The sequence below is a fragment of the Castor canadensis genome, chromosome 10 (assembly GCF_047511655.1).
Source record: "Castor canadensis chromosome 10, mCasCan1.hap1v2, whole genome shotgun sequence".
Lineage (NCBI taxonomy): Eukaryota > Metazoa > Chordata > Mammalia > Rodentia > Castoridae > Castor > Castor canadensis.
In genome coordinates this window covers 15,904,860-15,925,412 of record NC_133395.1, presented here as the reverse complement: position 1 = coordinate 15,925,412, position 20,553 = coordinate 15,904,860, and the positions used below count along the sequence as shown (strand labels likewise).

The 20,553-nt window shown below is 41.5% G+C and overlaps 1 protein-coding gene across 3 annotated transcripts in view; it reads left to right on the top strand.

Moving 5' to 3' along the window:
• The first annotated feature begins 1,911 nt into the window (after positions 1-1,911).
• Positions 1,912-20,553, top strand: part of Gpr180 (G protein-coupled receptor 180) — a 39,618-nt gene continuing 20,976 nt past the window's right edge. The window contains exons 1-3 of one of the 3 annotated variants that reach the window (XM_074043139.1): positions 1,912-2,140; positions 6,587-6,745; positions 12,723-12,845. In XM_074043139.1, coding sequence (XP_073899240.1) covers positions 1,996-2,140; positions 6,587-6,745; positions 12,723-12,845 — 427 coding nt within the window. In that variant the 5' untranslated portion in view covers positions 1,912-1,995. Of the gene's footprint in view, positions 2,141-6,586; positions 6,746-12,644; positions 12,846-20,553 lie in introns of all 3 variants that reach the window. The other 2 variants (XM_074043138.1, XM_074043140.1) reach the window with 2 other exon arrangements.

Genomic DNA, 20,553 nt, shown 5'->3' with positions numbered 1-20,553 from the left:
TGTTCATTACTGTATTGGTTATTAAGGAAAAATTGGATGCAGTTAAAATACGTATATGATCATCTAACGTTTAAAATACAATAGGGTGTTATATAGCCTTTCATAATATTGTACTATCATGGATTGAGGACCAAAATATATTGAAGTAGATATTTTTTTCTTGATTGAAATCCCCCACCTTTTGTGATCTCCCCAAGTTGATCCACTTCAAACAGTTCACAGATCGGGTATCTGACTACCCTAAGTGAATTCAAGCCTCTCTTTGGGCTTCAAATTGAATTAGGATTTTAATATAGTTTGGTTGCTCTTCTTGAACTCTGAGGAACTATGAATTTGAAAATTGTTAGTGACCATATTCTTTCAAATGAACTGAGGAATCAAAAGAGAAAGACAAAGCTGATCAAGAACAGAAGAAAGACAAAAGACACAAGGAGAAAGATCACAGCATTTGAGACCCATGTTCTGCTTTTCCTTCAGGACCAATTTAATCTCCATTCTTAGCTTACAAATAACACTATTAAAAGGAATAACTTGAACAAATTAAATTAATTAAGCAGAATTTCTTTGGGCAAGGAATGAGTCATGAATTGGGAAATAGAAGAAGGAACGGTTCAGAGAACTCCAGCAAGCAACATGGGCAGGCAGCATTTACAGACATTAAGAAGTGACATTCAGAAAGAGCTTGATTGATTACTGCTCCAAGATGTTTTATCTGATGTGGTGCAACAATGCACCTGCCATATACCTACACCCTCTGATCAGCTGGGCACTTCCACTGTCTTAAGCCCCCAGCTGAGCTGAGACTCAGCTACTTAGTAGAGGAACACACTCCTTATTATATTGCAGTTTGTTCATATACTAAGTTAGTTCACAGGCTCCTATAGCAACTCAAAAGTACTGGAGGCTCAAGTGAAAAGATCCACCTTAAACTATTACCAAGAGTTTCCTTTAGGTATTGGATCTGGACAGGAAAAAGAGGAAGCAGGAACCTCAGTTTTTATTTTATACAGTTTGTGAGTTTTTGTAAGCTGCGTAAATTACTCATAATAAAAAAGAATTAGTACATTTCTTAAATCCCCACATATTAATGCCTGGAGTCTATTTCTGGTCACTCAGAGATACTGAAAATGTTGGGTATATGAAAGGAGATGTTCCTATTTGTTTTTAAAAATGAAGTATGTGGTAAGAACTTACTTTTATGTTATACAGTCTTATTGTTGAATGAAAATAACGTATGTACATTTATTTGCGAGATAAAGTTGAGTCCCCACTTTCACCACGGCAGTCATGGTCTCTGGTCAGCTGGATCTTACAGGGCAGTGAGGGACTCGGGTCAATCGCGGGTCAGGTCGAGTATGGGGCGGTCTGAGCGGCTTCTGCCTCCCCACGGGCTTGGGCGCGGACAGAGGCGCCCTCGACCGCGTTGGGACTGGGGGAAGTAATGGGAAAAGAAGAGAAGTAAAGACCGCGAACCTAGGAAGGAAAAACGGGTTGGGTGCCAAGAGCAGTGAAGTATCTTTGAGACATTAAAGTGGGTGGACATGTCCAGTAGGTTGTAGAGACACAAGGAATGGTTCCAACTGTGAGTATTCTTTCCACGAGTTCCCTAGTGCTTTCTGCATCCCACTTGGCCACGGAAAAGCTCCCACGGTCCAGTTGCCGCGCGTGTGCGCATGCGCAGTGGCCTGCCGCGCAGGGGCAATGAGGCCGATAATACTCAGTAACCTGAAGCAACATCCTCCGGCTTCTCCATTTAAAAAAGGCGGGAACTAGCCAAGGGCAACGCAGTGATGGGACGCACGGATCTTCACGTCCCGCCCACTTCGGCCTGTGATTGGTGAGTATGCTTGGCTCGCGGCAGAGGCGTCTCGTCTCATTGGCTGACAGTCTCCCGAGGCTCCCGCGCTAGCCCCTCCCCTCCCCCAGCTGCCGACGTGGGGCTGACGGCCGCAGGCTGTTGGGAGCCCTGGGTGGGTGTAAAGCTGGAGGCCGAGGATGGGGGGACTTCGGCTGCTGGCTGTAGCCCTCACGTGCTGCTGGTGGCCACAGGGCAGCCAGAGTAAAACGTTGCGGGGCAGCTTCAGCAGCGCCGCAGCCCAAGACGCTCAGGGCCAGAGCATCGGCCACTTCGAGTTCCATGGTAGGTCGGGGGTAGGAAGCGGGATGGAGGCTCGCGGGCCGTCCCGGTAGTGGGGTGGGAGGGGGGAAGGGGGACGGCGGCGCTCAGCCCCTCCCCCGCACCCCACCTGGACCTGCAGCACGGCGGCAGCGCTCCCGCCACTCCCCCGCAGCTGCGGGCCGTGGGGGACGCGTTGACTGCAGCAGCCTCGGCGGACAGTGATGTCCTCGGCACCCCAAGCCCGTTTCCGATGCCCCAGCCCGGGCCGCGGCGTCCTGCGTGTCCTTCCCGAGGAAGCGCGCTCGCCGGCCCCAGGCTCCAGGCTGTGCACGCGCGGGCTTCGGCGAGCCGCCTGGGCGGGCGACCGGGACCCGGCCGCCGTCTCCCTCCCTTTGTGGTCAAGACCAGTTGGTAACGCCTGCAGGCACGGTGTCACTACCGGCACGGTGTCACTGACGGCACGGTGTCACTGCAGGCACGCTGTCACTGACGGCACGGTGTCACTGCCGGCACGCTGTCACTGACGGCACGGTGTCACTGCCGGCACGGTGTCACTGACGGCACGGTGTCACTGCAGGCACGCTGTCACTGACGGCACGGTGTCACTGCCGGCACGGTGTCGTCACTGCCGGCACGGTGTCGTCACTGCAGGCACGGTGTCACTGCAGGCACGCTGTCACTGACGGCACGGTGTCACTGCAGGCACGGTGTCGTCACTGCCGGCATGGTGTCGTCACTGCCGGCACGGTGTCGTCACTGCCGGCACGGTGTCGTCACTGCCGGCACGGTGTCACTGCAGGCACGGTGTCACTGCAGGCACGGTGTCGTCACTGCCGGCACGGTGTCACTGCCGGCACGGTGTCGTCACTGCCGGCACGGTCGTCACTGCAGGCACGGTCGTCACTGCAGGCACGGTGTAGTCACTGCCGGCTCGGTGTTGTCACTGCCTGCACGGTGTCGTCACTGCCGGCACAGTGCAGGCACGGTGTCGTCACTGCCGGCACGGTGTCGTCACTGCCGGCACGGGGTGTCACTGCAGGCACGGTGTGTCACTGTAGGCACGGTGTCACTGCCGGCACGGTGTCGTCACTGCCGGCACGGTGTCACTGCAGGCACGGTGTCACTGCAGGCACGGTGTCGTCACTGCAGGCACGGTCATCACTGCAGGCACGGTGTCGTCACTGCCGGCTCGGTGTCGTCACTGCCTGCACGGTGTCATCACTGCCGGCACGGTGTCACTGCCTGCACGGTGTCGTCACTGCCGGCACGGTGTCGTCACTGCAGGCACGGTGTCGTCACTGCCGGCACGGTGTCACTGCCTGCACGGTGTCGTCACTGCCGGCATGGTGTCACTGCAGGCACGGTGTGTCACTGTAGGCACGGTGTCACGGCAGGCACGATGTCACTGCTGGCACGGTGTCGTCACTGCCGGCACGGTTGTCACTGCAGGCACGGTGTCACTGCAGGCACGGTGTCACTGCCGGCACGGTGTCACTGCCGGCACGGTGTCGTCACTGCAGGCACGGTGTCACTGCCGGAACGGTGTCGTCACTGCCGGCACGGTGTCACTGCCGGCAAGGTGTCATCACTGCAGGCACGGTGTCGTCACTGCCGGCACGGTGTCACTGCAGGCACGGTGTCACTGCCGGCACGGTGTCACTGCAGGCACGGTGTCGTCACTGCCGGCACGGTATCGTCACTGCCGGCACGGTATCGTCACTGCCGGCACGGTATCGTCACTGCCGGCAAGGTGTCACTGCCGGCACGGTGTCACTGCCGGCACGGTGTCACTGCCGGCACGGTGTCGTCACTGCCGGCACGGTGTCACTGCCGGCACGGTGTCGTCACTGCCGGCACGGTGTCACTGCCGGCAAGGTGTCATCACTGCAGGCACGGTGTCGTCACTGCCGGCACGGTGTCACTGCAGGCACGGTGTCACTGCCGGCACGGTGTCACTGCAGGCACGGTGTCGTCACTGCCGGCACGGTATCGTCACTGCCGGCACGGTATCGTCACTGCCGGCACGGTATCGTCACTGCCGGCAAGGTGTCACTGCCGGCACGGTGTCACTGCCGGCACGGTGTCACTGCCGGCACGGTGTCGTCACTGCCGGCACGGTGTCACTGCCGGCACGGTGTCGTCACTGCCGGCACGGTGTCGTCACTGCAGGCACGGTGTCACTGCAGGCACGGTGTCACTGCCGGCACGGTATCGTCACTGCCGGCACGGTGTCGTCACTGCCGGCACGGTGTCATCACTGCAGGCACTGTGTCACTGCAGGCACCGTGTCGTCACTGCCGGCACGGTATCGTCACTGCCGGCACGGTGTCACTGCCGGCACGGTGTCGTCACTGCCGGCACGGTGTCGTCACTGCCGGCATGATGTCACTGTCGGCACGCTGTAGTGACACTAATTAGATTGATGGGATGCATGACTTGGAAATTTCATAGTTGATCATTCTCTTTGGCCCGGCTGAATCACAGCTTCATTGATTCCTTCTTACTGGTGTCCCTCAAAAATCAATACTCTTTTAATGAATGAATTTGCAGTCCGGTCCACTTTTTGTCTCATTGATGTAAACCCTTCAAAGTTCACTGTTTTTCTTGCTGCTCAGTTTGACTGCCACTATATTTCAAATAATGAAGTTAGGGTCTTTGAGGGGGTGAATCAAAGGTATATTTTGAGCACTTTTGTAAATGTCACAGTGTACCCCCACTATAATAGGCTAATAAAATTTTTTTCCAGTTGGGATCTTTGGTTTATATAGTCTTTAGTTGCATTTAAAGTTGTGACTGTTGAGATCAGAATATTGATCTAGAAAGGATTCTTAGGGGAAGATAATAGAAAAAAAAAAAGCTATTTTGGTGTGGGAAAGGCCTTTAAAGTCCTAGGAAATTACAGAATTCTGGTTAAAAGGGAGGGGAGCCTGATTTTTTTCAAGAGTTTCTAAGAGTTGTAAGAAATGTAACCCAGTTTTCCAAACTCCAGTGTAAGCAGAGACCCTTTAAAAGGTTTGTTGATATTTTTGTCACATTTGCAGTTTCTTGATCAACTCACTGTAGCGGTATGTTTTGGACACAGTACTGACAGTGATGGTAATGTCATGATAATAAATGGCACCATCTGGATAGTCTGGGAAATTAGGGGGTGTGTACTTGTGACTTGTGCTGTTTTTCTTGACTAGCAGACATGCTTAGTTAGCCCTGGTCGTTCATGATGACTGCTTGGGAAACAGAGAAGTGTACCAAAACGAGATTCCTCAGGACAGATTGGGGACAGGATGTTCCAAGTGTATTTTCTGTCTTTCATATATTATATGTATATAATAGCTAATTATAGTCTCATATTTATTGTCAGTGTTCAGTGAATTCCAATTCAGTAAAATAATTATACTAACACTATAATGAAATAATGAACTAGAACTCAAAATGCAGTTTAAGGAGTTAATAGGACTTTAAGAGTCACTTTTAAGCCAGGCTCTGGTGGCTCATGCCTGTAATCCTAGCTACTCAGAAGGCAGAAATCAGGAGGATTGTGATTCCAGGCCAGGTTGAGCAAATAGTTCTTGAGACCCTGTCTTGAAAATACAAAACAGAAAAAAGGGGCTGGTGCAGTGGCTCAAATGGTAGAGAACCTGCCTAACAAGTGTGAGGCCCTGAGTTTAAACCCCAGTAAAATTCACTTTGAAGACTTAATTTATAATATAACTTAACAGACTCAGACACTTTTTATGTATATTAAACTTTAAATTTTCTAAAGTGCTTAATCAAAACAATCATTCTAACAACAAAGGTTTTTAAAACCCTAAGAGAATAGAAGATCTTAAAATGAAAAACTGTCTCCTACTTCACCTCTCCCTACCTAGAGTCCCTTTCCCTAGAGGCATCTACCTTTTGCCATTTTGGATTGGATCTTCACTGTAGTTGTGTGCACCTGGGCTCATTCTTTGTTAATTGCCTAATGTATACTGTTCTGAAAGTTCTTTTGTAAAAGTCACAGATGTAAAATTTTGCTTCAGGTGCAAAATTTGCAACTCCAAGCACACTCATATAAACTTTCTGGTTATTATCTATACATATTTTGTACATTAAGAATAAGTAAATATTAACAGCCATGTATATAAAAAAAACTTCACAAGAAATCTCTGTAGTTTATAAATAAACGTAAAAGATGTAAAAGACGTGCAGTGAAGAACATGAGTCAAAAATTTTATAACAGCGAGTGTTCAAACCCATGAAATATTGCCGTTATCAGCTAAATTGTAAGGATAAACCACATGTTAATTTGAGTAATCTCTTTCATCTGAATGTGACGTTCATTCTTCTGTGATTTACCTAGTTAAGTGGGATTTAAGAAAAATTGTGGATTTTAAATACCCATTTTGGTAAATAGAGGTGTTGAGTTGTCCTACTTTCTCAGTTTTATATAGGACCTAACTAGCTGATAATATTTGTTTTCATGTCAAGGTGACCATGCTCTCCTGTGTGTCAGAATCAACAACTTAGCAGTAGCTGTTGAAAAAGAAGCTAAACTTTACCTGTTCCAAGCCCAGGAATGGCTAAAGCTGCAGGAGAGTAGTCCTCGTTATAGTTGTAGTGAAAAATTATCCAGAGCTCAGTTGACAAGTAAGTATATTCTTTTTTTCTTTGACCATTAGATAAGATTTTTCTCCCACAGTGCTGAAGAATAATAGAGTACACACATAGATAGACTAAAATGTTTCATGACAGTATACATTACACTGTGCTGACACTTGGGCTAGTATGTTCTAAGCTGAATTTTAGGTAAGCTAATCTTTCCTTGTTCAAAAGATAGAATGCCTTTTCCCCCTCTATCATTCAATTAAAAAAAAAAAAACTATCCAGATAGTTTATAAAGGAGTTCTTTCCTTCATTTAAACTCTACAGTTTGCATAGGTCATGCTAATATGATAGATACACATTATCTGGTTACAGCATGGACTGAATGATAACATTTCGTGAATGTATATTATCTTCCAGCACTGAGCTAAGCATGTATTATTTCAGTTAATCACACAACATAGCCCAAACACCAAATGATGGTGTTTTACAAAATGGCATTGAAGGATGAGACTTAGATGTAGGGTGACAAAATATGTCACTGCCTGAAATCATTTAGAAACCTCAGGGATTGCTTCAGGAGAAGCTCTATTTTCTTTGTCCTAAGCTAGTGGCTTAAATCCTTGTTCTCATCTTTTTTAAAAAAAATCAGCATGAATTAGGGTATTAGCCAATCAGAGTGAATGCAGAGCTTTTCTAATTTAGAAATAAAGTGCTTGTGCCATTCTGCCCATTTTATCCCTTTCCCTCTTTTCCCTGTTATTCAAAGACTCATCCATATGTGGGACTATGATAGGTTCTTTTAACTTAGTCAAGTAAAACACCCTCATTTCCCCCCCCCCTTTAGCTTTTATGCTATTGAGGATTGATTTCAGGACCTCAAGCTTGCCAGGCAAGCACTCAGATTGGAGCCATGCCTCTGTCCCTTTTGTTTTTTGAGATAGTGTCTTACTAACCTTGCCTCACCTGGCCTCTTAAGATCCTCCTTGCCTGCTTCTCCTGAGTAGCTGGGATTATAGGTATGCTCCCCCACACCCAACCAAACACTCCCATTTCTAAACATCCAGTCTAAGCAGCTGTCTGATTCCCTCTAAGGCAACTAGGCAGAGCAAGGATAAAAGTGGAAGTCTCTAATCCTTGCTGTCCATTATGGGTATTTCTTATCTAGATAGTGAGATGACACAGTGTGCTGAAGAGATCTGAATGATTAGATTCAGTTATCAAAGAGACAGTTATGTAAAGTTATCTACCTCAACTCTGAATTTCAGAACTTACCTGAGAAATTAACAAATGCTCACTATCAGTTTTCTGACCAATTTGCTCATCTCAGTGTTTGACATATGCATAAAAGTTCACATCATTTGGTTCCCGTTATTAAAACATCCAAACTGACCTCCCCGTCTTCTCCATCCAAACCTACTCTTCTTCCAGTGGTTCCTGTTTCAGGAACTAGCACCATTATCCATGCAGTAAGCAGATGAGAAACCAAGGAATCTTTTTTGAACTCCCCTATTTGACCTCTCTCCCTGCTTTCAAGTCTACCAGTAGATCCTTAGGTTGTACTTCTAAATATTGCTTGAATTCATCTACTTTGTTTTCTCTACCCTACCATGTTTATTCCAAGCTGCCAAGCTGCAATACTCTCATGCTTGACCAATTGCCTTCTGCCTGGCCACTCTACTGTTACACTGGTCCCCTTCTGTAACCAGAGGGATCCTTCTAAATACAATTCACTTTCTCACCACATTATTGAAATACTTGAGTAGTTTCTAGTGCCCTTAGGACAAAAACAGGCTCGAAGTTCAAATCCCAGTACCGCCAAAGAAAACAAAACAGTGGCTAAAAAAACCATGGGCTGGCGGAGTGGCTCAAGTAGTAGATTGCCTGCCTAACAAGCCCAAGTCCTTGAGTTCAAGCCCCAATACCACAAAGAAAGCAGGTTTGGAACAAGATCAGCAAAGCCTTCCTGGGCTGCCTGCTACTTTACACTACAGTTTCATCTTCCACCTCACTTTTATTTGTGGTGCTCATTGTATCTCATTGCTACTCTGGGCCTTTGCATGGGCTTTTCCTCTTCAGTTTCTGCTCTTCTGCTCCCTCCAACACTAAGTTAACACCTCAGTGTTTATAGTCTCTTGCTTTCCTGCACAGTACTTACCACAACTGCCACTTTACATTTAAACTGTTTTATCAAAAACCAACCAACAGGAGCAGTGGGCACTTTTGGTGTGTTCACTCATTCATTCTTTCACCAAGCACTTGAATGTTGCTTGATTCTTCCAAATTAATATTTGAGAGATTATTTTCAGTCCTCCTTGTTCTTTGATGTTATAACACATCAGATTTGGTTTTGATTTTGGTTTTTCCCTTTGGTGGTACTAGGGATTGTTTGTACTAGGCAAGCAATCTCCCATTAAGTTAGACCCACAGCCCCAGCCCGGGGTTTTTTGGTTTGTGGAGTGTGTGTGTGTTGGGGACAAGGTCTCACTGTGTAATCCAGGCAGTCTTGAGCTCCCTATCTTCTAGCCTCACTCTCCTGAGTGTACTACCATGCCTGGCAGATTTTTTTTTTTAATGGTAAAAACTTTTGTCAATTAAAAAAAAAAAGTAAGCAAACAAGACATTTAAAAATACTGAAAATGATGCATATACATGTTCCTTAAAAGAATCTAACAGTGAGATTCAAAGTAATTCGTTTAGTTAGATTACAGGAACTAATCATTGTGTTGCATATAAAACATTTAATATTGTCTTTTTACATGTATGCATATGACTCCTTTTATATATTTGGTATATTTTAAAAATCACTTGAAGATATTAGTATTTTATTCTGTGTTTTGGTTAATAATTCATCTCTTTTTGTGATATGATCGGGCAGTTAGCCATTCAACACCACTTTGCAATTCACATTTTGCTAATATTTGAGGTACTAATTACATCAGTATAGAATACATATGCTGTGTGCTGTACTGTTTTGTTTCAAAAACAGTAACACAGTTTTGTCAAGAGGCTTGCTTCCTAGCTTGCCAAAAAGACAGCAAGACAGAAGCCAAGGGACATACCATTTTATGAAGCACATTTTTGTGTGTTTGATGTAAATCCACATAATTTAAAATGAAATATCAAAACGGTATATTGGTGAAGATATAATGGTGAATTTTTCTGTTGTCTTATGTGAGAGAAAAAGTATAAGTCATAAATCAGAACAGCAGGTCCTTTATATGATGAACTCTGGATTATATAATTAAGATTTTCACATTTAAACAGCCTTTTCTTTGAGCCCTTTATTGGTAGTATTTTCTTGAAAAGTGTTTAACAGAGCTGGGTGTCGGTGGCTCACGCCTGTAATCCTAGCTACTCAGGAGGCAGAAATCAGGAGGATTGTGGTTCAAAGTTAGTTCCCTGAGATTCTATCTCGAAAAACCCTTCACAAAAATAGGGCTGGTAGAGTGGCTCAAGGTGTAGGCCCTGAGTTCAAGCCCCAGTAATGCAAAAAAAAAAAAATAGAAACTGGAGTCTTAGTTACATTTTTTCAGAAGCCATATAATTAAAAAAAAAGTTAGCTATCTTATTGTAGCCAAAAAAGCAATGCTGTGATATTGTTTAGTTTAACAAATAATGAATAAAATTCCCAGTCGTAAGTTCCAGGTCCTCAAAATCTGAATGCTCACTAGATCCATCTGGATCTCATTCCTAGATAGAACTTATACAGAACATTTCCTCAACTCCTGTTAGGAAACCTTTCCAGTGTGCAGAAAAACTGAAAGTGAAAAACAACCAGCATCTGTATAGCCTCTGCTCGGATTCAGCGATCATTAACATGTTGTTACATTTGCTTATATCTGTGTGTGCTGTCTTTGTCTTAATTGAGCCATATGATAATAAGCTTCTGTACCTAATGTGTCTTGTCAGAGAGCAAGGACACGCTTGTGCACACGGCGGTACCATTATCATACCTCAGGAAGTGAATAACTCCATAATGTCCTCCACAGTCTGTCCCATGCTCAGATTTCCCATCGCCTCGAGATGTTTCTGTTGACATGTTGGTAGTTATCTAGAACTGGGCTTGTCACACTCTTCACAGGGATTTTTTGTTTCTTGGTGGAGCAAGGGTTTGAACTCAGAGCTTTGTGCTTGCAAAGCAGGGCACTGTACTGGATGAGCCACACCTCCTGTCCATTTTGCTGTGATTATTTTGAAGATAGGTCTCACAAACTATTTTCCCAGGCTGGCCTCAAACCTCGATCCTCCCTATCTCAGCCTTCCAAATGGCTAGGATTACAGGTATGAGCCACTGGCACCCGGCACAATCTTATGTTTTAAAAATATTCTGCTTTGGGGCTGGGCATGTTAATGCATCCCTGTAATTCCAGCTACTTGGGAAGCAGAAATCCAAAGGATTACAGTGAGGCCAGTCCAAGTGAAAGGCTAGTGAGACCCCATCTCAATAAACAAGCCAGGCAGTGTGGTGCATGTCTGTAATCCCAACTGTGAGGGAGGCCTAGGCAGGAGGATCATTGTCTGAAGCCAGCCCAGGTGAAAAGAATGAACCCTATTTGAAAAATAAAGCAAAAAAGGGGTGTGGGGGGGGGGGGAGGTTATGACTCAAGTTGTAGAACTCCTGCCTAGAAAGCTATGAGTTTCTGAGTTCAAACCCTAGTGCTTCCACAAGAAAAAGAGAAGGAAAATAATATTTTGTATAGAACACACTTAGGATTTTCATGTACTTATGCTCCTCTGAAGAACTTTAAGCTAGACAGAGGAGGTGTCTTTATTTTACCATTGAAGAAATGTTTACAGAGAGGCTATAATTTATTTACCGAGTCTCAAGGCCTGGATTGGCTGTTCTGACTGTCAGTCTTCGTTATCCCTGAGTTTGGGACACTGCTTTCCTGTAGCCTTACAATAGCCTTAGTGCTTTGAGGTAAGGATTGTAGGTACATCTGGAAGGGATAGGGGACATTATTTTTGTCTTGCAAGACAGGTTATCATGGGCGTTTTAGGGAGGAATACTTAGTTCTCTTTATATGGCATCACGGTGACATCTACAAGCCCCTTTCCAAGTATCTTCATAGCTATGTGACAACAAAACTGTCCCACACATTTTCAAATGCCCTGCAGTGTTGCAGGATCACCTTGTGTTGAGAACCACTTATTAGTATAACCACTTTATTTTAAAGAAAGGAGAAGGAGAATTAACTTTTATTTAGCAAGTACTTTATGACAAAGACAATACTGGGTGCCTCTCATACTGGGTGTCTTTGCATCAGCTCTTTGCTGTATGTTCATCTTTTTTAACGTGAAGAAAGCGGGCATCATTTCTTGTGTAACCTGCACAAGGTCACGTAGCAGGTAAGTACTGAAGCCAGGATTCAAATGCAGACCTGTATGTGCTGACATTCACAAGTTTTTACCTCTACTGTGACATACTACCTTGTATGGCCCTGTTCTGGAACTATTTTTATATTCCTGTAACGTCTATATTTCTACTTTTCAATAAAAATATACAAGAATGACCAATCAGAAGAATATTTTGGAAAATCTTTTGAAACTAATTGTCAAGCATAATTTTTAGATATGATAATTTTCTAAGTTGAATGTTTCATTTTAAATGTAACTGAAATAAGTAACTGAAAAATTCTGTGATTTCCTGCACAGCATTGTGAATGTGCAAAGTGCCACAGAGTGTTTTCTTGAAAATGGTTAAATGATTAATTTTGTGTCGCATGTACTTTTTCATGTTATTTTTGTAGTGATTTCTTTGGTTAAAATCCAGTAATTTGATCTGTTTTTACAATTTACATGCCTTGTTCCAGGGCTGGAATTTCTGAGGAGAAAAAGTAAAAAAAAAAAGGATTCTAACCCCAAATTAGTGATATGACTAAAACAATGAACACATTTGTGAGTTTTGCTTTGAAAGGTGCTGTTTTCTTTCTCTTTAAAGTGACAGTGAACCAGACTGAACACAATCTGACCGTGTCCCAGATTCCGTCTCCACAAATGTGGCATGTGTTTTATGCAGACAAGTATACCTGCAGAGAGGAGAAGGAGAGTTCTCAGGAGGAAGATATCCCATTTGAAGTGGTGTTACTAAACCCAGATGCTGAAGGGAATCCATTTGATCATTTTAGTGCTAGAGAATCTGGTAAGAATATGTATTTAAATACATCCTGGAGTTTCGAATGTAACTCAGTTGTGGAGCGCTTGCCTTGCCTTTTCAAGGCCGTGGGTTCCATCCCCAGTACTGCCAAAAAAAAAAAAAAAAGTTAAATATAGGCTAACTACAATAAAAGATTTAGGCGTAAATATCTAAATATCTTCATGTTGTGTTTTAGAATACTAAAACTTAAAAGCAACAGTAGGAAAAGGCTTAAATAAATCTTAAAAGCAGAGCATTAAAGTTTATATGACTTCAAGTATATTAAAAAGTGCAAAGAGTAAAGCAAAAATAAAAATATTAATAGGTTTTTGCATATGTGGGATGGTAGAGTTGAATGGTTTTTAGTTTCCTCTATACAGTCTAGATGTTTTTGTTTTTATGATATTCAACATTATTTTTATAAACAGAAAATGTTAATAAGTTGAACAATCTAACTTGGTAATGCACTGATTAAGTGAGATTAGAAACTGAACCACTTTGTAGGGCTGTCCGTTCATGAGGTTGTGTGAACAGATTTAGAGATTGTCTGTTGGTGCGTATTTAGGAATGATCAAGTCTAATGTTTTCTGGAATCAGATTTACTCCCATAAGACTTCTTATTAAAACTTTATGTGGCTATAAAAAAAATAATTAAAAAAAAATTCAGATAACTACATTCTGTCCCATGGAAGTGAAATTCCTAGTCCCAACAGAAATGAATGAGTTCCTGCGATCGTGATAAAATATGTTATAAAGTGTACCAGATTTGTCAGTTAACATGTTAGAGTAAGAAGCTTTATAGGCCATCTGTCAAAGAGAAGGGGTTGGTGTTTACGTCTTCATTGCCAATTTGAAAAAGTCAGTTTGCTTAGAGGAAGTTCCACTGGATGTCAGTGATCATAAAAGGAATGGGTAGAAGTTGGGACAAGAGTTAGGTCACATTAGACTAAGCCAATTATTTACCTCAAAGTGTGAGTTTCCCACAGCTAGAAAAGCAAGTCAAAGCATGTGTAATAGATAGTAGGTCACAAATACCTTAAGGATGAAAGAATGAACTTTTTTTTTAAATACCCTTTAAAAAAAAAGTTTAGAGATGACATTGGGGTCCTAAATGTTTTAAAGTAGTTTTGAAAGTTCTTTCTGTGAAGAGCACTCAAGTTGTTTTTCAATGTAGATGACCTCAATGTTAAATGTCACTAATGATCTACTTAGATCATTATTGGAAGTTAATTTAATCCTGCCATTTTTTTTATCTTCATAAAAGATGTTGACATTATTTTCCATATTCTGGAATGGTATTGTGGAAACCCAGGTCCTGTGATAGCAAGATCCATTTTGTCTATAAGACTTTATAATTTCATGATGCATTTCTTTGGACTGGTCAGGGCTTACCAGCAAATAATGTACATGCAAGCCCTGCTGCCTCTAGTGGAGTTCAGATCTAGCCCTTTCTCTTGTGCCTATAGGCAACAAAACTTTGGCTCAAGAAGTTGTTTTATTTGTCTTGTGCATCCATGAGACTCCTTGGATCCTGGTAAGTGTTTTCTTGCTTCCGTATCCAGGCTGCCATTTCTGATCTCTCCTCATCTCCAAATTGGCAACTGAACTTTGGCCCTACACCATTAAGTTACCTCATTTGCACTGTGTGCTGCGCTTGGCCACTGACTGCCAGTCATACTCAACGTGCTTTGTCCAGAACCTTGCCTGTATTTTCTAGTGTTTTCTGCAATATTCCAATAACAGTTATGGCTAGCTTTTCCTTAGGGTTCACACTAACCATTCTGGTTCAGTCTTAGTTCTTAGTCCTGATTCTGACTTACTTTTTCTGATTTTTGTCACTGAGTTTTATTTGATGCTACTCTGATATCTAAAAGCTGTCTTTCTTATTCTAAAATGGGGGAAATTATTAGGTCAAGTAACTGATGGTAGTTCAACACGAGGCAAAACCTCACAGTATTTGATTAAGCATAAGATTGTGTGCAGACCTAACCTGCAAGGATTGATTATTAAAGTACCCAACCTTGTTTTCTTTTTATTTATTTATTTAATTATTTATTTATTCATTCATATGTGCATACAATGTTTGGGTCATTTCTCCTCCCTCCCCTCATCCCCTTCCTTAGCCCCCCCCACCCCCTCAATACCCAGCAGAAAGTATTTTGCCCTTATCTCTAATTTTGTTGAAGAGAGAGTATAAGCAATAATAGGAAGGACCAAGGATTTTTGCTAGTTGAGGTAAGGATAGCAATACAGGGCATTGACTCACATTGATTTACTGTGCATGTGTGTTACCTTCTAGGTTAATTCTTCTTGATCTAACCTTTTCTCTAGTTCCTAGTCCCCTTCTCCTATTGGCCTCAGTTGCTTTAAAGTATCTGCTTTAGTTTCTTTGTGTTGAGGGCAACAAATGCTATCTGGTTTTTTAGGTTTCTTACCTATCCTCATACATCCCTTGTGCTCTCTTGCTTTATCATGTGCTCAAAGTCCAATCCCCTTGTTGTGTTTGCCCTTGATCTAATGTCTGCATATGAGGGAGAACATATGACTTTTGGTCTTTTGGGCCAGGCTAACCTCACTCTGAATGATGTTCTCCAATTCCATCCATTTACCAGCAAATGATAACATTTTGTTCTTCTTCATGGCTGCATAAAATTCCATTGTGTATAAATACCACATTTTCTTAATCCATTCCTCAGTAGTGGGGCATCTTAGCTGTTTCCATAACTTGGCTATTGTGAATAGTGCTGCAATAAACATGGGTGTGCAGGTGCCTCTGGAGTAACCTGTGTCACGGTCTTTTGGGTATATCCCCAAGAGTGGTATTGTTGGATCATATGGTAGATCAATGTTTAGCTTTTTAAGTAGCCTCCAGATTTTTTTCCAGACTGGTTGTACTAGTCTACATTCCCACCAGCAGTGTAAGAGGGTTTCTTTTTCCCCATATCCTCACCAACACCTGTTGTTGGTGGTGTTGCTAATGATGGCTATTCTAACAGGGGTGAGGTGGAATCTTAGTGTGGTTTTAATTTGCATTTCCTTTATTGCTAGAGATGGTAAGCATTTTTTCATGTGTTTTTTGGCCATTTGAATTTCTTCTTTTGAGAAAGTTCTGTTTAGTTCACGTGCCCATTTCTTTATTGGTTCATTACTTTTGGGAGAATTTAGTTTTTTAAGTTCCCTATATATTCTGGTTGTCAGTCCTTTGTCTGATATGTAGTTGGCAAATATTTTCTCCCACTCTGTGGGTGTTCTCTTCAGTTTAGAGACCATTTCTTTTGTTGAGCAGAAGCTTTTTAGTTTTATGAGGTCCCATTTATCTATGCTACCTCTTAGTTGCTATGCTGCTGGGGTTCAATTGAGAAAGTTCTTACCTATACCTACTAATTCCAAAGTATTTCCTACTCTTTCCTGTATCAACTTTAGAGTTTGGGGTCTGATATTAAGATCGTTAATCCATTTTGAGTTAACTGGTATAGGGTGATATACATGGATCTAGTTTCAGTTTTTTGCAGACTGCTAACCAGTTTTCCCAGCAGTTTTTGTTGAAGAGGCTGTCTTTTCTCCATTTTATATTTTTAGCGCCTTTGTCAAAGACAAGTTGGTCATAGTTGTATGGCTTCATATCTGGGTCCTTTATTCTGTTCCACTGGTCTTCATGTCTGTTTTTGTGCCAGTACCATGCTGTTTTTATTGTTATTGCTTTGTAATATAGTTTGAAATTGGATATTGTGATACCTCCAGCATTGTTCTTTTGACTGAGTATTGCCTTGGCTATTCGTGACCTCTTGTATTTCCATATAAATTTAATGGTAGATTTTTCAATCTCTAATGAATGTCATTGGAATTTTGATGGGAGTTGCATTAAATATGTAGGTTACTTTTGGGAGCATAGAAATTTTTACTATGTTGATTCTACCAATCCATGAGCATGGGAGATCTCTCCACGTTCTATTGTCTTCCTCAATCTCTTTCTTCAGAAGTGTATAGTTTTCCTTGTAGAGGTCTTTCACATCTTTTGTTAGCTTTACACCTAGGTATTTGATTTTTTTTGAGGCTATTGTAAATGGAATTGTTTTCATACATTCTTTTTCCATTTGCTCATTGTTAGTGTATAGAAATGCTAATGATTTTTCTATGTTGATTTTATATCCTGCTACTTTGCTGTAGCTATTGATGGTGTCTAGGAGCTTCTGAGTAGAGTTGTTTGGGTCTTTAAGGTATAGGATCATGTCGTCTGCAAACAGGGATATTTTGACAGTTTCTTTACCTATTTGTATTCCTTTTATTCCTTCTTGCCTAATTGCTCTGACTAGGAATTCCAGGACTGTGTTGAATAGGAGTGGAGATAGTGGGCATCCTTGTTTAGTTCCTAATTTTAGAGGGAATGGTTTCAGTTTTTCTCCATTAAGTATAATGCTGGCTGTAGGTTTGTCATATATAGCTTTTATAATGTTGAGGTACTTTCCTTCTATTCCTAGTTTTCTAGGAGCTTTTATCATTAAATGGTGTTGGATCTTATCAAAGGCTTTTTCTGCATCTATTGAGATAATCAAGTGGTTTTTGTCTTTGCTACTGTTAATGTGGTTTATTATGTTTATTGATTTTCATATGTTGAACCACCTCTGCATTCCTGGGATGAAGCCTACTTGGTCGTGGTGAATGATCTTTTTGATGTGTTGTTGAATTCGGTTTGCCATTATTTTGTTGAGGATTTTTGCATCAATGTTCATTAAGGAGATTGGCCTATAGTTCTCCTTTTTGGAGGTGTCTTTGCCTGGTTTTGGGATAAGTGTAATACTGGCTTCATAAAATGTGTTTGGCAGTTTTCCTTCCCTTTCTATTTCATGGAACAGTTTAAGGAGGGTTGGTATCAGTTCTTCTTTAAAGGTCTGATAGAATTCAGCAGAGAATCCATCAGGTCCTGGACTTTTCTTTTTGGGGAGACTCTTGATTGCTGCTTCAATTTCATTTTGTGTTATAGATCTATTCAGGTGATTAATATCCTCTTGGTTCAGTTTTGGATGATCATATGTATCTAGAAATCTGTCCATTTCTTTAAGATTTTCAAATTTATTTGAATATAGGTTCTCAAAGTAGTCTCTGATGATTTCCTGGACTTCCATGGTGTTTGTTGTTATCTCCCCTTTTGCATTCCTAATTCTACTAATTTGGGTTTTTTCTCTCCTCATTTTAGTCAGGTTTGCCAGGGGTCTATCGATCTTGTTTATTTTTTCAAAGAACCAACTTTTTGTTTCATTAATTCTTTGTATGGTTTTTTTGGTTTCTATTTCGTTGATTTCAGCTCTTATTTTTATTATTTCTCTCCTTCTATTTGTTTTGGGATTTGCTTGTTCTTGTTTTTCTAGGAGTTTGAGATGTATCATTAGGTCATTGATTTGGGATCTTTCAATCTTTTTAATATATGCACTCATGGCTATAAACTTTCCTCTCAAGACTGCCTTAGCTGTGTCCCATAGGTTCCGGTAGGTTGTGTTTTCATTTTCATTGACTTCCAGGAACTTTTTAATTTCCTCTTTTATTGCATCGATGATCCACTCTTCATTAAGTAATGAGTTATTTAATTTCCAGCTGTTTGCATGTTTTTTGTCTTTACTTTTGTTGTTGAGTTCTACTTTTACTGCATTGTGGTCAGATAGTATGCATGGTATTATTTCTATTCTCTTATATTTGCTGAGGCTTGCTTTGTGCCCTAGGATATGATCTATTTTGGAGAAGGTTCCATGGGCTGCTGAGAAGAATGTATATTGTGTAGAGGTTGGATGAAATGTTCTGTAGACATCTACTAGGTCCACTTGATCTATTGCGTATTTTAGATCTTGGATTTCTTTATTGAGTTTTTGTTTGGATGACCTATCTATTGATGATAATGGAGTGTTAAAGTCTCCCACAACCACTGTGCTGGCATTTATATATGCTTTTAGGTCTTTCAGGGTATGTTTGATGAAATTGGGTGCGTTGACATTGGGTGCGTACAGATTGATGATTATTATTTCCTTTTGGTCTATTTCCCCTTTTGTTAGTATGGAATGTCCTTCTTTATCTTGTTTGATCAATGTAGGTTTGAAGTCTACTTTGTCAGAGATAAGTATTGCTACTCCTGCTTGTTTTCGGGGGCCATTGGCTTGGTAAATCTTCTTCCAGCCTTTCATCCTAAGCATATGCTTATTTCTGTCAGTGAGATGGGTCTCCTGTAAGCAACAAATTGTTGGATCTTCTTTTTTAATCCATTTTGTCAAACGGTGTCTTTTGATGGGTGAATTAAGTCCATTAACATTAAGCGTTAGTACTGATAGGTATGTGGTGATTCCTGCCATTTAGTTGTCTTAGTTATTTGAAGGTTTGATTGTGTGTACCTAACTTGATGTTACTCTCTACTGTCTTGCTTTTTCTTATCCTGTGGTTTGGTGCTGCCTGCCTTTTCATGGTTAAGTTGGGTGTCACTTTCTGTGTGCAGGATCCCTTGCAGAATCTTTTGTAATGGTGGCTTTGTGGTCACATATTGTTTTAGTTTCTGCTTATCATGGAAGACTTTTATTGCTCCATCTATTTTGAATGATAGCTTTGCTGGGTAGAGTATCCTGGGGTTGAAGTTATTTTCATTCAGTGCCCGGAAGATCTCACCCCACGCTCTTCTTGCTTTTAGTGTTTCTGTTGAGAAGTCTGCTGTGATTTTGATGGGTTTACCTTTGTATGTTACTTGTTTTTTCTCTCTTACAGCCTTCAATATTCTTTCCTTAGTTTCTGAACTTGTTGTTTTAATCATGATATGTCGTGGAGTAGTTCTATTTTGATCTGGTCTGTTTGGTGTCCTGGAGGCCTCTTGCATTTGTATGGGAATATCTTTCTCTAGATTTGGGAAATTTTCCGTTATTATTTTGTTGAATATATTACTCATTCCCTTCGCTTGCACCTCTTCTCCTTCTTTGATGCCCATGATTCTCAAGTTTGGTCTTTTGATGGAGTCAGTGAGTTCTTGCATTTTCTTTTCACAGGTCTTGAGTTGTTTAATTAATAGTTCTTCGGTTTTTCCTTTAATTACCATTTCATCTTCAAGTTCTGAGATTCTGTCTTCTGTTTGTTCTATTCTGCTGGATTGGCCTTCCATTTTGTTTTGCAGTTCTGTTTCGTTCTTTTTTCTGAGGTTTTCCATATCCTGGCTGTTTTCTTCTTTATTGTTGTCTATTTTTGTCCTGAGTTCATTTATCCATTTATTCATTTTGTTCTCTCTTTCACTTCGGTGTTTATACAGTGCTTCTATGGTTTCCTTTATTTCTTCTTTTGCTTTTTCAAATTCTCTATTTTTATTGTCTTGGAATTTCTTGAGTGTCTCCTGTACATTTTGGTTGACCCTATCCAGTATCATCTCTATAAAATTCTCATTGAGTACTTGTAGTATGTCTTCTTTTAAATTATTCTTGTGGGCTTCATTGGGTCCTTTGGCATAGTTTATCTTCATTTTGTTGGAGTCTGGATCTGAGTTTCTGTTCTCTTCTTTCCCCTCTGGTTCCTGTACTAATTTTTTGCTGTGGGGAAACTGGTTTCCCTGTTTTTTCTGTCTTCCCGTCATTGTCCTTGGTGTTGTTACTGTCCCTGTACTGTGTGTAATTAAGTATTTTCAAGCTTGTAATAATAACAATGGTAATATTTAGAATGGAAGAGTGAGCTGAGATGGAAAGCAAGAAGTTAAAGAAAA